At 34.0% G+C, this 20,764-nt stretch overlaps 1 protein-coding gene across 1 annotated transcript in view; it reads right to left on the bottom strand.

Moving 5' to 3' along the window:
• The window catches only part of LOC122812307 (complement C3-like), a 2,177,376-nt gene that overhangs the window by 1,986,972 nt on the left and 169,640 nt on the right, over positions 1-20,764 (bottom strand). The window contains exon 2 of the mRNA XM_044084710.1: positions 19,869-20,061. Within this exon, the coding sequence (XP_043940645.1) occupies positions 19,869-20,061 (193 nt within the window). The remainder of the gene's footprint in view (positions 1-19,868; positions 20,062-20,764) is intronic.

Consider the following 20,764-nt stretch of genomic DNA (forward strand, 5'->3'; position numbering starts at 1 on the left):
TATACAGAGAATGACCTGTTACACTACAGTGTCTGATTTCATGTTCCATGTGGTTTTATATAATATACAGATAGAATGACCTGTTACACTACAGTGTCTGATGTCATGTTCCATGTGGTTTTATATAATATACAGATAGAATGACCTGTTACACTACAGTGTCTGATGTCATGTTCCATGTGGTTTTATATAATATATAGATAGAATGACCTGTTACACTTCATGGTCTGATGTCATGTTCCATGTGGTTTTATATAATATACAGATAGAATGACCTGTTACACTACAGTGTCTGATGTCATGTTCCATGTGGTTTTATATAATATACAGATAGAATGACCTGTTACACTACAGTGTCTGATGTCATGTTCCATGTGGTTTTATATAATATACAGATAGAATGACCTGTTACACTACAGTGTCTGATGTCATGTTCCATGTGGTTTTATATAATATACAGATAGAATGACCTGTTACACTACAGTGTCTGATGTCATGTTCCATGTGGTTTTATATAATATACAGATAGAATGACCTGTTACACTACAGTGTCTGATGTCATGTTCCATGTGGTTTTATATAATATACAGATAGAATGACCTGTTACACTACAGTGCCTGATGTCATGTTCCATGTGGTTTTATATAATATACAGATAGAATGACCTGTTACACTACAGTGTCTGATGTCATGTTCCATGTGGTTTTATATAATATACAGATAGAATGACCTGTTACACTACAGTGTCTGATGTCATGTTCCATGTGGTTTTATATAATATACAGATAGAATGACCTGTTACACTACAGTGTCTGATGTCATGTTCCATGTGGTTTTATATAATATACAGATAGAATGACCTGTTACACTACAGTGTCTGATGTCATGTTCCATGTGGTTTTATATAATATACAGATAGAATGACCTGTTACACTACAGTGTCTGATGTCATGTTCCATGTGGTTTTATATAATATACAGATAGAATGACCTGTTACACTACAGTGCCTGATGTCATGTTCCATGGGGTTTTATATAATATACAGATAGAATGAGCTGTTACACTACAGTGTCTGATGTCATGTTCCATGTGGTTTTATATAATATACAGATAGAATGACCTGTTACACTACAGTGTCTGATGTCATGTTCCATGTGGTTTTATATAATATACAGATAGAATGACCTGTTACACTACAGTGTCTGATGTCATGTTCCATGTGGTTTTATATAATATACAGATAGAATGACCTGTTACACTACAGTGTCTGATGTCATGTTCCATGTGGTTTTATATAATATACAGATAGAATGACCTGTTACACTACAGTGTCTGATGTCATGTTCCATGTGGTTTTATATAATATACAGATAGAATGACCTGTTACACTACAGTGTCTGATGTCATGTTCCATGTGGTTTTATATAATATACAGATAGAATGACCTGTTACACTACAGTGTCTGATGTCATGTTCCATGTGGTTTTATATAATATACAGATAGAATGACCTGTTACACTACAGTGTCTGATGTCATGTTCCATGTGGTTTTATATAATATACAGATAGAATGACCTGTTACACTACAGTGTCTGATGTCATGTTCCATGGGGTTTTATATAATATACAGATAGAATGACCTGTAACACTACAGTGTCTGATGACATGTTCCATGTGGTTTTATATAATATACAGATAGAATGACCTGTTACACTACAGTGTCTGATTTCATGTTCCATGTGGTTTTATATAATATACAGATAGAATGACCTGTTACACTACAGTGTCTGATGTCATGTTCCATGTGGTTTTATATAATATACAGATAGAATGACCTGTTACACTACAGTGTCTGATGTCATGTTCCATGTGGTTTTATATAATATACAGATAGAATGACCTGTTACACTACAGTGTCTGATGTCATGTTCCATGTGGTTTTATATAATATACAGATAGAATGACCTGTTACACTACAGTGTCTGATGTCATGTTCCATGTGGTTTTATATAATATACAGATAGAATGACCTGTTACACTACAGTGTCTGATGTCATGTTCCATGTGGTTTTATATAATATACAGATAGAATGACCTGTTACACTACAGTGTCTGATGTCATGTTCCATGTGGTTTTATATAATATACAGATAGAATGACCTGTTACACTACAGTGTCTGATGTCATGTTCCATGTGGTTTTATATAATATACAGATAGAATGACCTGTTACACTACAGTGTCTGATGTCATGTTCCATGTGGTTTTATATAATATACAGATAGAATGACCTGTTACACTACAGTGTCTGATGTCATGTTCCATGTGGTTTTATATAATATACAGATAGAATGATTTGTTACACTACAGTGTCTGATGTCATGTTCCATGTGGTTTTATATAATATACAGATAGAATGACCTGTTACACTACAGTGTCTGATGTCATGTTCCATGTGGTTTTATATAATATACAGATAGAATGACCTGTTACACTACAGTGTCTGATTTCATGTTCCATGTGGTTTTATATAATATACAGATAGAATGACCTGTTACACTACAGTGTCTGATGTCATGTTCCATGTGGTTTTATATAATATACAGATAGAATGACCTGTTACACTACAGTGTCTGATGTCATGTTCCATGTGGTTTATATAATATACAGATAGAATGACCTGTTACACTACAGTGTCTGATGTCATGTTCCATGTGGTTTTATATAATATACAGATAGAATGACCTGTTACACTACAGTGTCTGATGTCATGTTCCATGTGGTTTTATATAATATACAGATAGAATGAACTGTTACACTACAGTGTCTGATGTCATGTTCCATGTGGTTTTATATAATATACAGATAGAATGACCTGTTACACTACAGTGTCTGATGTCATGTTCCATGTGGTTTTATATAATATACAGATAGAATGACCTGTTACACTACAGTGTCTGATGTCATGTTCCATGTGGTTTTATATAATATACAGATAGAATGACCTGTTACACTACAGTGTCTGATGTCATGTTCCATGTGGTTTTATATAATATACAGATAGAATGTCCTGTTACACTACAGTGTCTGATGTCATGTTCCATGTGGTTTTATATAATATACAGATAGAATGACCTGTTACACTACAGTGTCTGATGTCATGTTCCATGTGGTTTTATATAATATACAGATAGAATGACCTGTTACACTACAGTGTCTGATGTCATGTTCCATGTGGTTTTATATAATATACAGATAGAATGACCTGTTACACTACAGTGTCTGATGTCATATTCCATGTGGTTTTATATAATATACAGATAGAATGACCTGTTACACTACAGTGTCTGATGTCATGTTCCATGTGGTTTTATATAATATACAGATAGAATGACCTGTTACACTACAGTGTCTGATGTCATGTTCCATGTGGTTTTATATAATATACAGATAGAATGACCTGTTACACTACAGTGTCTGATGTCATGTTCCATGTGGTTTTATATAATATACAGATAGAATGACCTGTTACACTACAGTGTCTGATGTCATGTTCCATGTGGTTTTATATAATATACAGATAGAATGACCTGTTACACTACAGTGTCTGATGTCATGTTCCATGTGGTTTTATATAATATACAGATAGAATGACCTGTTACACTACAGTGTCTGATGTCATGTTCCATGAGGTTTTATATAATATACAGATAGAATGACCTGTTACACTACAGTGTCTGATGTCATGTTCCATGTGGTTTTATATAATATACAGATAGAATGACCTGTTACACTACAGTGTCTGATGTCATGTTCCATGTGGTTTTATATAATATACAGATAGAATGACCTGTTACACTACAGTGTCTGATGTCATGTTCCATGAGGTTTTATATAATATACAGATAGAATGACCTGTTACACTACAGTGTCTGATGTCATGTTCCATGTGGTTTTATATAATATACAGATAGAATGACCTGTTACACTACAGTGTCTGATGTCATGTTCCATGTGGTTTTATATAATATACAGATAGAATGACCTGTTACACTACAGTGTCTGATGTCATGTTCCATGTGGTTTTATATAATATACAGATAGAATGACCTGTTACACTACAGTGTCTGATGTCATGTTCCATGTGGTTTTATATAATATACAGATAGAATGACCTGTTACACTACAGTGTGTAATGTCATGTTCCATGGATTTTTATATAATATAAAGAGAGACTGACCTGTTACACTACAGTGTCTGATCTCATGTTCCATCTGGTTTTATAAAATATACACTACAGAATGAACTGTTACACTACAGTGTCTGATGTCATGTTCCATGTGGTTTTATATAATATACAGATAGAATGACCTGTTACACTACAGTGTCTGATGTCATGTTCCATGTGGTTTTATATAATATACAGATAGAATGACCTGTTACACTACAGTGTCTGATGTCATGTTCCATGTGGTTTTATATAATATACAGATAAAATGACCTGTTACACTACAGTGTCTGATGTCATGTTCCATGTGGTTTTATATAATATACAGATAGAATGACCTGTTACACTACAGTGTCTGATGTCATGTTCCATGTGGTTTTATATAATATACAGATAGAATGACCTGTTACACTACAGTGTCTGATGTCATGTTCCATGTGGTTTTATATAATATACAGATAGAATGACCTGTTACACTACAGTGTCTGATGTCATGTTCCATGTGGTTTTATATAATATACAGATAGAATGACCTGTTACACTACAGTGTCTGATGTCATGTTCCATGTGGTTTTATATAATATACAGATAGAATGACCTGTTACACTACAGTGTGTGATGTCATGTTCCATGTGGTTTTATATAATATACAGATAGAATGACCTGTTACACTACAGTGTCTGATGTCATGTTCCATGTGGTTTTATATAATATACAGATAGAATGACCTGTTACACTACAGTGTCTGATGTCATGTTCCATGTGGTTTTATATAATATACAGATAGAATGACCTGTTACACTACAGTGTCTGATGTCATGTTCCATGTGGTTTTATATAATATACAGATAGAATGACCTGTTACACTACAGTGTCTGATGTCATGTTCCATGTGGTTTTATATAATATACAGATAGAATGACCTGTTACACTACAGTGTCTGATGTCATGTTCCATGCGGTTTTATATAATATACAGATAGAATGACCTGTTACACTACAGTGTCTGATGTCATGTTCCATGTGGTTTTATATAATATACAGATAGAATGACCTGTTACACTACAGTGTCTGATGTCATGTTCCATGTGGTTTTATATAATATACAGATAGAATGACCTGTTACACTACAGTGTCTGATGTCATGTTCCATGTGGTTTTATATAATATACAGATAGAATGACCTGTTACACTACAGTGTCTGATGTCATGTTCCATGTGGTTTTATATAATATACAGATAGAATGACCTGATTCACTACAGTGTCTGATGTCATGTTCCATGCTGTTTAATATAATATACAGATAGAATGACCTGTTACATGACAGTGTCTGATGTCATGTTCCATGTGGTTTTATATAATATACAGATAGAATGATTTGTTACACTACAGTGTCTGATGTCATGTTCCATGAGGTTTTATATAATATACAGATAGAATGACCTGTTACACTACAGTGTCTGATGTCATGTTCCATGTGGTTTTATATAATATACAGATAGAATGACCTGTTACACTACAGTGTCTGATGTCATGTTCCATGTGGTTTTATATAATATACAGATAGAATGACCTGTTACACTACAGTGTCTGATGTCATGTTCCATGTGGTTTTATATAATATACAGATAGAATGACCTGTTACACCACAGTGTCTGATGTCATGTTCCATGAGGTTTTATGTAATATACAGATAGAATGACCTGTTACACTACAGTGTCTGATGTCATGTTCAATGTTGTTTTATATAATATACAGATAGAATGACCTGTTACACTACAGTGTCTGATGTCATGTTCCATGTGGTTTTATATAATATACAGATAGAATGACCTGTTACACTACAGTGTCTGATGTCATGTTCCATGTGGTTTTATATAATATACAGATAGAATGACCTGTTACACTACAGTGTCTGATGTCATGTTCCATGTGGTTTTATATAATATACAGATAGAATGACCTGTTACACTAAAGTGTCTGATGTCATGTTCCATGTGGTTTTATATAATATACAGATAGAATGACCTGTTACACTACAGTGTCTGATGTCATGTTCCATGTGGTTTTATATAATATACAGAAAGAATGACCTGTTATACTGCAGTGTCTGATGTCATGTTCCATGTGGTTTTATATAATATACAGATAGAATGACCTGTTACACTACAGTGTCTGATGTCATGTTCCTTGTGATTTTATATAATATACAGATAGAATGACCTGTTACACTACAGTGTCAGATTTCATGTTCCATGTGGTTTTATATAATATACAGATAGAATGACCTGTTACACTACAGTGTCTGATGTCATGTTCCATGTGGTTTTATATAATATACAGATAGAATGACCTGTTACCCTACAGTGTCTGATGTCATGTTCCGTGAGGTTTTATATAATATACAGATAGAATGACCTGTTACACTGCAGTGTCTGATGTCATGTTCCATGTGGTTTTATATAATATACAGATAGAATGACCTGTTACACTAAAGTGTCTGATGTCATGTTCCATGTGGTTTTATATAATATACAGATAGAATGACCTTTTACATTATAGTGTCTGATGTCAGGTTCCATGTGGCTTTATATAATATACAGATAGAATGACCTGTTACACTACAGTGTCTGATGTCATGTTCCATGTGGTTTTATATAATATACAGATAGAATGACCTGTTACACTACAGTGTCTGATGTCATGTTCCATGTGGTTTTATATAATATACAGATAGAATGACCTGTTACACTACAGTGTCTGATGTCATGTTCCATGTGGTTTTATATAATATACAGATAGAATGACCTGTTACACTACAGTGTCTGATGTCATGTTCCATGAGGTTTTATCTAATATACAGATAGAATGACCTGTTACACTACAGTGTCTGATGTCATATTCCATGTGGTTTTATATAATTTACAGATAGAATGACCTGTTACACTACAGTGTCTGATGTCATGTTCCATGTGGTTTTATATAATATACAGATAGAATGTCCTGTTACACTACAGTGTCTGATGTCATATTCGATGTGGTTTTATATAATATACAGATAGTATGTCCTGTTACACTAAAGTGTCTGATGTCATGTTCCATGTGGTTTTATACAATATACAGATAGAATGACCTGTTACACTACAGTGTCTGATGGCATGATCCATGTGATTTGATATAATAAACAGTTAGAATGACCTGTTACACTACATTGTCTGATGTCATGTTTCATGTGGTTTTATACAATATACAGATAGAATGACCGGTTACACGACAGTGTCTGATGTCATGTTCCATGTGGTTTTATATAATATACAAATAGAATGACCTGTTACACTACAGTATCTGATGTCATGTTCCATTTGGTTTTATAAAATATACAGATAGAATGACCTGTTACACTACAGTGTCTGATGTCATGTTCCATGTGGTTTTATATAATATACAGATAGAATGACCTGTTACACTACAGTGTGTGATGTCATGTTCCATGTGGTTTTATATAATATACAGATAGAATGACCTGTTACACTACAGTGTCTGATGTCATGTTCCATGTGGTTTTATATAATATACAGATAGAATGACCTGTTACACTACAGTGTCTGATGTCATGTTCCATGTGGTTTTATATAATATACAGATAGAATGACCTGTTACTCTACAGTGTCTGATGTCATGTTCCATGTGGTTTTATATAATATACAGATAGAATGACCTGTTACACTACAGTGTCTGATGTCATGTTCCATGTGGTTTTATATAATATACAGATAGAATGACCTGTTACACTACAGTGTCTGATGTCATGTTCCATGTGGTTTTATATAATATACAGATAGAATGACCTGTTACACTACAGTGTCTGATGTCATGTTCCATGTGGTTTTATATAATATACAGATAGAATGACCTGTTACACTACAGTATCTGATGTCATGTTCCATGTGGTTTTATATAATATACAGATAGAATGACCTGTTACACTACAGTGTCTGATGTCATGTTCCATGTGGTTTTATATAATATACAGATAGAATGACCTGTTACACTACAGTGTCTGATGTCATGTTCCATGTGGTTTTATATAATATACAGATAGAATGACCTGTTACACTACAGTGTCTGATGTCATGTTCCATGTGGTTTTATATAATATACAGATAGAATGACCTGTTACACTACAGTGTCTGATGTCATGTTCCATGTGGTTTTATATAATATACAGATAGAATGACCTGTTACACTACAGTGTCTGATGTCATGTTCCATGTGGTTTTATATAATATACAGATAGAATGACCTGTTACACTACAGTGTCTGATGTCATGTTCCATGTGGTTTTATATAATATACAGATAGAATGACCTGTTACACTACAGTGTCTGATGTCATGTTCCATGTGGTTTTATATAATATACAGATAGAATGACCTGTTACACTACAGTGTCTGATGTCATGTTCCATGTGGTTTTATATAATATACAGATAGAATGACCTGTTACTCTACAGTGTCTGATGTCATGTTCCATGTGGTTTTATATAATATACAGATAGAATGACCTGTTACACTGCAGTGTCTGATGTCATGTTCCATGTGGTTTTATATAATATACAGATTGAATGTCCTGTTACACTAAAGTGTCTGATGTCATGTTCCATGTGGTTTTATATAATATACAGATAGAATGACCTGTTACACTACAGTGTCTGATGTCATGTTCCATGTGGTTTTATATAATATACAGATAGAATGACCTGTTACACTACAGTGTCTGATGTCATGTTCCATGTGGTTTTATATAATACACAGATAGAATGACCTGTTACACTACAGTGTCTGATGTAATGTTCCATGTGGTTTTATATAATATACAGATAGAATGACCTGTTACTCTACAGTGTCTGATGTCATGTTCCATGTGGTTTTATATAATACACAGATAGAATGACCTGTTACACTACAGTGTCTGATGTCATGTTCCATGTGGTTTTATATAATATACAAATAGAATTACCTGTTACACTACAGTGTGTGATGTCATGTTCCATGTGGTTTTATATAATATACAAATAGAATGACTTGTTAAACTACAGTGTCTGATGTCATGTTCCATGTGGTTTTATATAATATACAAATAGAATGACCTGTTACACTACAGTGTCTGATGTCATGTTCCATGTGGTTTTATATAATATACAGATAGAATGACCTGCTACACTACAGTGTCTGATGTAATATTCCATGTGGTTTTATATAATATTTAGATCAAATGACCTGTTACACTACAGTGTCTGATGTCATGTTCCATGTGGTTTTATATAATATACAGATAGAATGACCTGTTACACTACAGTGTCTGATGTCATGTTCCATGTGGTTTTATATAATATACAGATAGAATGACCTGTTACACTACAGTGTCTGATGTCATGTTCCATGTGGTTTTATATAATATACAGATAGAATGACCTGTTACACTACAGTGTCTGATGTCATGTTCCATGTGGTTTTATATAATATACAGATAGAATGACCTGTTACACTACAGTGTCTGATGTCATGTTCCATGTGGTTTTATATAATATACAGATAGAATGACCTGTTACACTACAGTGTCTGATGTCATGTTCCATGTGGTTTTATAAAATATACAGATAGAATGACCTGTTACACTACAGTGTCTGATGTCATGTTCCATGAGGTTTTATCTAATATACAGATAGAATGAGCTGTTACACTACAGTGTCTGATGTCATATTCCATGTGGTTTTATATAATTTACAGATAGAATGACCTGTTACTCTACAGTGTCTGATGTCATGTTCCATGTGGTTTTATATAATATACAGATAGAATGACCTGTTACACTACAGTGTCTGATGTCATGTTCCATGTGGTTTTATATAATATACAGATAGAATGACCTGTTACACTACAGTGTCTGATGTCATGTTCCATGTGGTTTTATATAATATACAGATAGAATGACCTGTTACACTACAGTGTCTGATGTCATGTTCCATGTGGTTTTATATAATATACAGATAGAATGACCTGTTACACTACAGTGTCTGATGTCATGTTCAATGTGGTTTTATATAATATACAGATAGAATGACCTGTTACACCACAGTGTCTGATATCATGTTCCATGTGGTTTTTCCAATATACAGATAGAATGACCTGTTACACTGCAGTGTCTGATGTCATGTTCCATGTGGTTTTATATAATATAAGGATAGAATGACCTGTTACACTACAGTGTCTGATGTCATGTTCCATGTGGTTTTATATAATATACAGATAGAATGACCTGTTACACTACAGTGTCTGATGTCATGTTCCATGTGGTTTTATATAATATACAGATAGAATGACCTGTTACACTACAGTGTCTGATGTCATGTTCCATGTGGTTTTATATAATATACAGATAGAATGACCTGTTACACTACAGTGTCTGATGTCATGTTCCATGTGGTTTTATATAATATACAGATAGAATGACCTGTTACACTACAGTGTCTGATGTCATGTTCCATGAGGTTTTATATAATATACAGATAGAATGACCTGTTACACTACAGTGTCTGATGTCATGTTCCATGTGGTTTTATATAATATACAGATAGAATGACCTGTTACACTACAGTGTCTGATGTCATGTTCCATGTGGTTTTATATAATATACAGATAGAATGACCTGTTACACTACAGTGTCTGATGTCATGTTCCATGTGGTTTTATATAATATACAGATAGAATGACCTGTTACACTACAGTGTCTGATGTCATGTTCCATGTGGTTTTATATAATATACAGATAGAATGACCTGTTACACTACAGTGTCTGATGTCATGTTCCATGTGGTTTTATATAATATACAGATAGAATGACCTGTTACACTACAGTGTCTGATGTCATGTTCCATGTGGTTTTATATAATATACAGATAGAATGACCTGTTACACTACAGTGTCTGATGTCATGTTCCATGTGGTTTTATACAATATACAGATAGAATGACCTGTTACACTACAGTGTCTGATGTCATGTTCCATGTGGTTTTATATAATATACAGATAGAATGACCTGTTACACTGCAGTGTCTGATGTCATGTTCCATGTGGTTTTATATAATATAAGGATAGAATGACCTGTTACACTACAGTGTCTGATGTCATGTTCCATGTGGTTTTATATAATATACAGATAGAATGACCTGTTACACTACAGTGTCTGATGTCATGTTCCATGTGGTTTTATATAATATACAGATAGAATGACCTGTTACACTACAGTGTCTGATGTCATGTTCCATGTGGTTTTATATAATATACAGATAGAATGACCTGTTACACTACAGTGTCTGATGTCATGTTCCATGTGGTTTTATATAATATACAGATAGAATGACCTGTTACACTACAGTGTCTGATGTCATGTTCCATGTGGTTTTATATAATATACAGATAGAATGACCTGTTACAATACAGTGTCTGATACCATGTTCCATGTGGTTTTATATAATATACAGATAGAATGACCTGTTACACTACAGTGTCTGATGTCATGTTCCATGTGGTTTTATATAATATACAGATAGAATGACCTGTTACACTACAGTGTCTGATGTCATGTTCCATGTGGTTTTATATAATATACAGATAGAATGACCTGTTACACTACAGTGTCTGATGTCATGTTCCATGTGGTTTTATATAATATACAGATAGAATGACCTGTTACACTACAGTGTCTGATGTCATGTTCCATGTGGTTTTATATAATATACAGATAGAATGACCTGTTACACTACAGTGTCTGATGTCATGTTCCATGTGGTTTTATATAATATACAGATAGAATGACCTGTTACACTACAGTGTCTGATGTCATGTTCCATGTGGTTTTATATAATATGCAGATAGAATGTCCTGTTACACGATAGTGTCTGATGTCATGTTCAATGAGGTTTTATATAATATACAGATAGAATGTCCTGTTACACTAAAGTGTCTGATGTCATGTTCCATGTGGTTTTATATAATATACAGATAGAATGACCTGTTACACTACAGTGTGTGATGTCATGTTCCATGTGGTTTTATATAATATACAGATAGAATGACCTGTTACACTACAGTGTCTGATGTCATGTTCCATGTGGTTTTATATAATATACAGATAGAATGACCTGTTACACTACAGTGTCTGATGTCATGTTCCATGTGGTTTTATATAATATACAGATAGAATGACCTGTTACACTACAGTGTCTGATGTCATGTTCCATGTGGTTTTATATAATATACAGATAGAATGACCTGTTACACTACAGTGTCTGATGTCATGTTCCATGTGGTTTTATATAATATACAGATAGAATGACCTGTTACACTACAGTGTCTGATGTCATGTTCCATGTGGTTTTATATAATATACAGATAGAATGACCTGTTACACTACAGTGTCTGATGTCATGTTCCATGAGGTTTTATATAATATACAGATAGAATGACCTGTTACACTACAGTGTCTGATGTCATGTTCCATGTGGTTTTATATAATATACAGATAGAATGACCTGTTACACTACAGTGTCTGATGTCATGTTCCATGTGGTTTTATATAATATACAGATAGAATGACCTGTTACACTACAGTGTCTGATGTCATGTTCCATGTGGTTTTATATAATATACAGATAGAATGACCTGTTACACTACAGTGTCTGATGTCATGTTCCATGTGGTTTTATATAATATACAGATAGAATGACCTGTTACACTACAGTGTCTGATGTCATGTTCCATGTGGTTTTATATAATATACAGATAGAATGACCTGTTACACTACAGTGTCTGATGTCATGTTCCATATGGTTTTATATAATATACAGATAGAATGACCTGTTACACTACAGTGCCAGATGTCATGTTCCATGTGGTTTTATATAATATACAGATAGAATGACCTATTACACTACAGTGTCTGATGTCATGTTCCATGTGGTTTTATATAATATACAGATAGAATGACCTGTTACACTACAGTGTCTGATGTCATGTTCCATACGGTTTTATATAATATACAGATAGAATGACCTGTTACACTACAGTGTCTGATGTCATGTTCCATGTGGTTTTATATAATATACAGATAGAATGACCTGTTACACTGCAGTGTCTGATGTCATGTTCCATGTGGTTTTATATAATATACAGATAGAATGACCTGTTACACTACAGTGTCTGATGTCATGTTCCATGTGGTTTTATATAATATACAGATAGAATGACCTGTTACACTACAGTGTCTGATGTCATGTTCCATGTGGTTTTATATAATATACAGATAGAATGACCTGTTACACTACAGTGTCTGATGTCATGTTCCATGTGGTTTTATATAATATACAGATAGAATGACCTGCTACACTACAGTGTCTGATGTCATGTTCCATGTGGTTTTATATAATATACAGATAGAATGACCTGTTACACTACAGTGTCTGATGTCATGTTCCATTTGGTTTTATATAATATACAGATAGAATGACCTGTTACACTACAGTGTCTGATGTCATGTTCCATGTGGTTTTATATAATATAAAGATAGAATGACCTGTTACACTACAGTGTCTGATGTCATGTTCCATGTGGTTTTATATAATATACAGATAGAATGACCTGTTACACTACAGTGTCTGATGTCATGTTCCATGTGGTTTTATATAATATACAGATAGAATGACCTGTTACACTACAGTGTCTGATGTCATGTTCCATGTGGTTTTATATAATATACAGATAGAATGACCTGTTACACTACAGTGTCTGATGTCATGTTCCATGTGGTTTTATATAATATACAGATAGAATGACCTGTTACACTACAGTGTCTGATGTCATGTTCCATGAGGTTTTATATAATATACAGATAGAATGACCTGTTACACTACAGTGTCTGATGTCATGTTCCATGTGGTTTTATATAATATACAGATAGAATGACCTGTTACACTACAGTGTCTGATGTCGTGTTCCATGTGGTTTTATATAATATACAGATAGAATGACCTGTTACACTACAGTGTCTGATGTCATGTTCCATGTGGTTTTATATAATATACAGATAGAATGACCTGTTACACTACAGTGTCTGATGTCATGTTCCATGTGGTTTTATATAATATACAGATAGAATGACCTGTTACACTACAGTGTCTGATGTCATGTTCCATGTGGTTTTATGTAATATACAGATAGAATGACCTGTTACACTACAGTGTCTGATGTCATGTTCCATGTGGTTTTATATAATATACAGATAGAATGACCTGTTACACTACAGTGTCTGATGTCATGTTCCATGTGGTTTTATATAATATACAGATAGAATGACCTGTTACACTACAGTGTCTGATGTCATGTTCCATGAGGTTTTATATAATATACAGATAGAATGACCTGTTACACTACAGTGTCTGATGTCATGTTCCATGAGGTTTTATATAATATACAGATAGAATGACCTGTTACACTACAGTGTCTGATGTCATGTTCCATGTGGTTTTATATAATATACAGATAGAATGACCTGTTACACTACAGTGTCTGATGTCATGTTCCATGTGGTTTTATATAATATACAGATAGAATGACCTGTTACACTACAGTGTCTGATGTCATGTTCCATGTGGTTTTATATAATATACAGATAGAATGACCTGTTACACTACAGTGTCTGATGTCATGTTCCATGTGGTTTTATATAATATACAGATAGAATGACCTCTTACACTACAGTGTCTGATGTCATTTTCCATGTAGTTTTATATAATATACAGTTAGAATGACCTGTTACACTACAGTGTCTGATTTCATGTTCCATGTGGATTTATATAATATACAGATAAAATGACCTGTTACACTACAGTGTCTGATGTCATGTTCCATGTGGTTTTATATAATATACAGATAGAATGACCTGTTACACTACAGTGTCTGATGTCATGTTCCATGTGGTTTTATATAATATACAGATAGAATGACCTGTTACACTACAGTGTCTGATGTCATGTTCCATGTGGTTTTATATAATATACAGATAGAATGACCTGTTACACTACAGTGTCTGATGTCATGTTCCATGTGGTTTTATATAATATACAGATAGAATGACCTGTTACACTACAGTGTCTGATGTCATGTTCCATGAGGTTTTATATAATATACAGATAGAATGACCTGTTACACTACAGTGTCTGATGTCATGTTCCATGTGGTTTTATATAATATACAGATAGAATGACCTGTTACACTACAGTGTCTGATGTCATGTTCCATGTGGTTTTATATAATATACAGATAGAATGACCTGTTACACTACAGTGTCTGATGTCATGTTCCATGTGGTTTTATATAATATACAGATAGAATGACCTGTTACACTACAGTGTCTGATGTCATGTTCCATGTGGTTTTATATAATATACAGATAGAATGACCTGTTACACTACAGTGTCTGATGTCATGTTCCATGTGGTTTTATATAATATACAGATAGAATGACCTGTTACACTACAGTGTCTGATGTCATGTTCCATGAGGTTTTATATAATATACAGATAGAATGACCTGTTACACTACAGTGTCTGATGTCATGTTCCATGAGGTTTTATATAATATACAGATAGAATGACCTGTTACACTACAGTGTCTGATGTCATGTTCCATGTGGTTTTATATAATATACAGATAGAATGACCTGTTACACTACAGTGTCTGATGTCATGTTCCATGTGGTTTTATATAATATACAGATAGAATGACCTGTTACACTACAGTGTCTGATGTCATGTTCCATGTGGTTTTATATAATATACAGATAGAATGACCTGTTACACTACAGTGTCTGATGTCATGTTCCATGTGGTTTTATATAATATACAGATAGAATGACCTGTTACACTACAGTGTCTGATGTCATGTTCCATGTGGTTTTATATAATATACAGATAGAATGACCTGTTACACTACAGTGTCTGATGTCATGTTCCATGTGGTTTTATATAATATACAGATAGAATGACCTGTTACACTACAGTGTCTGATGTCATGTTCCATGTGGTTTTATATAATATACAGATAGAATGACCTGTTACACTACAGTGTCTGATGTCATGTTCCATGTGGTTTTATATAATATACAGATAGAATGACCTGTTACACTACAGTGTCTGATGTCATGTTCCATGTGGTTTTATATAATATACAGATAGAATGACCTGTTACACTACAGTGTCTGATGTCATGTTCCATGTGGTTTTATATAATATACAGATAGAATGACCTGTTACACTACAGTGTCTGATGTCATGTTCCATGAGGTTTTATATAATATACAGATAGAATGACCTGTTACACTACAGTGTCTGATGTCATGTTCCATGTGGTTTTATATAATATACAGATAGAATGACCTGTTACACTACAGTGTCTGATGTCATGTTCCATGTGGTTTTATATAATATACAGATAGAATGACCTGTTACACTACAGTGTCTGATGTCATGTTCCATGTGGTTTTATATAATATACAGATAGAATGACCTGTTACACTACAGTGTCTGATGTCATGTTCCATGTGGTTTTATATAATATACAGATAGAATGACCTGTTACACTACAGTGTCTGATGTCATGTTCCATGTGGTTTTATATAATATACAGATAGAATGACCTGTTACACTACAGTGTCTGATGTCATGTTCCATGTGGTTTTATATAATATACAGATAGAATGACCTGTTACACTACAGTGTCTGATGTCATGTTCCATGTGGTTTTATATAATATACAGATAGAATGACCTGTTACACTACAGTGTCTGATGTCATGTTCCATGTGGTTTTATATAATATACAGATAGAATGACCTGTTACACTACAGTGTCTGATGTCATGTTCCATGTGGTTTTATATAATATTCAGATAGAATGAACTGTCACACTACAGTGTCTGATGTCATGTTCCATGAGGTTTTATATAATATACAGATAGAATGACCTGTTACACTACAGTGTCTGATGTCATGTTCCATGTGGTTTTATATAATATACAGATAGAATGACCTGTTACACTACAGTGTCTGATGTCATGTTCCATGTGGTTTTATATAATATACAGATAGAATGACCTGTTACACTACAGTGTCTGATGTCATGTTCCATGTGGTTTTATATAATATACAGATAGAATGACCTGTTACACTACAGTGTCTGATGTCATGTTCCATGTGGTTTTATATAATATACAGATAGAATGACCTGTTACACTACAGTGTCTGATGTCATGTTCCATGTGGTTTAATATAATATACAGATAGAATGACCTGTTACACTACAGTGTCTGATGTCATGTTCCATGTGGTTTTATATAATATACAGATAGAATGACCTGTTACACTACAGTGTCTGATGTCATGTTCCATGTGGTTTTATATAATATACAGATAGAATGACCTGTTACACTACAGTGTCTGATGTCATGTTCCATGTGGTTTTATATAATATACAGATAGAATGACCTGTTACACTACAGTGTCTGATGTCATGTTCCATGTGGTTTTATATAATATACAGATAGAATGACCTGTTACACTACAGTGTCTGATGTCATGTTCCATGTGGTTTTATATAATATACAGATAGAATGACCTGTTACACTACAGTGTCTGATGTCATGTTCCATGAGGTTTTATATAATATACAGATAGAATGACCTGTTACACTACAGTGTCTGATGTCATGTTCCATGTGGTTTTATATAATATACAGATAGAATGACCTGTTACACTACAGTGTCTGATGTCATGTTCCATGTGGTTTTATATAATATACAGATAGAATGAACTGTTACACTACAGTGTCTGATGTCATGTTCCATGTGGTTTTATATAATATACAGATAGAATGACCTGTTACACTACAGTGTCTGATGTCATGTTCCATGTGGTTTTATATAATATACAGATAGAATGACCTGTTACACTACAGTGTCTGATGTCATGTTCATTGTGGTTTTATATAATATACAGATAGAATGACCTGTTACACTACAGTGTCTGATGTCATGTTCCATGTGGTTTTATATAATATACAGATAGAATGACCTGTTACACTACAGTGTCTGATGTCATGTTCCATGTGGTTTTATATAATATACAGATAGAATGACCTGTTACACTACAGTGTCTGATGTCATGTTCCATGTGGTTTTATATAATATACAGATAGAATGACCTGTTACACTACAGTGTCTGATGTCATGTTCCATGAGGTTTTATATAATATACAGATAGAATGACCTGTTACACTACAGTGTCTGATGTCATGTTCCATGTGGTTTTATATAATATACAGATAGAATGACCTGTTACACTACAGTGTCTGATGTCATGTTCCATGAGGTTTTATATAATATACAGATAGAATGACCTGTTACACTACAGTGTCTGATGTCATGTTCCATGTGGTTTTATATAATATACAGATAGAATGACCTGTTACACTACAGTGTCTGATGTCATGTTCCATGTGGTTTTATATAATATACAGATAGAATGACCTGTTACACTACAGTGTCTGATGTCATGTTCCATGAGGTTTTATATAATATACAGATAGAATGAACTGTCACACTACAGTGTCTGATGTCATGTTCCATGTGGCTGTATATAATATACAGATAGAATGACCTGTTACACTACAGTGTCTGATGTCATGTTCCATGAGGTTTTATATAATATACAGATAGAATGACCTGTTACACTACAGTGTCTGATGTCATGTTCCATGTGGTTTTATATAATATACAGATAGAATGACCTGTTACACTACAGTGTCTGATGTCATGTTCCATGTGGTTTTATATAATATACAGATAGAATGACCTGTTACACTACAGTGTCTGATGTCATGTTCCATGTGGTTTTATATAATATACAGATAGAATGACCTGTTACACTACAGTGTCTGATGTCATGTTCCATGAGGTTTTATATAATATACAGATAGAATGACCTGTTACACTACAGTGTCTGATGTCATGTTCCATGTGGTTTTATATAATATACAGATAGAATGACCTGTTACACTACAGTGTCTGATGTCATGTTCCATGAGGTTTTATATAATATACAGATAGAATGACCTGTTACACTACAGTGTCTGATGTCATGTTCCATGTGGTTTTATATAATATACAGATAGAATGACCTGTTACACTACAGTGTCTGATGTCATGTTCCATGTGGTTTTATATAATATACAGATAGAATGACCTGTTACACTACAGTGTGTGATGTCATGTTCCATGTGGTTTTATATAATATACAGATAGAATGACCTGTTACACTACAGTGTCTGATGTCACGTTATGTGTGATTATATGTAACATACAGTGCAGAATAAGCTGTTACACTGATACATGTAATGGTGTGTAATGTGAGCTGTTCTATAACATTTACCTTTCCATGCAGGTAACTGCACTGTAATGATCTATATTTGTACCCTGATCTGCAAGATAATAAGACACTCCTTGTCTAAAACTTCTTTTTACTCCGTACTCACCCTCACTGTGGCTTCAGCGAGAAAATTGTTTGCTTTGTTCAGTGTAACTTCTGTTTGATAATATAGTAGTTTTTTATGTGGGAAGTCGTGGAGAAGTATATCAACTTTAAGTGGTTTTTTGTATTCATGAGCTTCGACTATAACTTTTTCCTCGCTTTCCACTCTGAATACATTTGGAGCTATGAGAGTATGCCTGAGGAAAAATAAGGCAGGCATTAGTGTTATGTCAGTATCATGCTTGGTTTCTGTAAATGGTTTTCTGCCACCAGAAGTGCAGTTACTGTGTCATCCATATATATTTTATATAAAACCTTATATAACTCAGTCACTCGTGTTGTAACTAAGCTCTCCACGTTGACTAACTTACAAATACAAAGTACAGGGTGATTGTAAATTTAGAAAAATGGATCAATGACATCTGTTGTGAAATCACTTACCTGCCAGGTGTTAAGAAATACTATTTATGTGGCTACCCTAAGAGCTATTGAAGATTATGCATGGACCTGTCCAGATAAGAGGCAAAGAATATCATAATTGAGGCTGGACTGGCTGCCCTGACAAGTTTTCTAGGATGCAGTTGGATGGGCCATCCCAGATTGGCTTGCCTGATAATGTTAATTGATGCCAAGGCATTGGCAGGAACATAAAAGAGCTACTGTAAGTTTGGGGGAAACCCTGTCTTGACAGACCTTAAAGAATGTTGAAGGATAGACTGTCTTAACATATTTTAAAGGAAGTTTTGATGGCGGGGCTTACCTAACAGGTACTGAAGGTCACTCTGAGAGTGCTACCTTAAAAGATGTGTAATGTTTCTCTAGGAGTATTTAAAGAGCCAAAGAAAAGTCCAACAATGGAACTTTTAGACATCATGTCTTGGGAGATTTTTAAGTAAACCT

Source organism: Protopterus annectens, chromosome 9.part0 (assembly GCF_019279795.1).
Source record: "Protopterus annectens isolate FY-2018-M chromosome 9.part0, PAN1.0, whole genome shotgun sequence".
Lineage (NCBI taxonomy): Eukaryota > Metazoa > Chordata > Ceratodontiformes > Protopteridae > Protopterus > Protopterus annectens.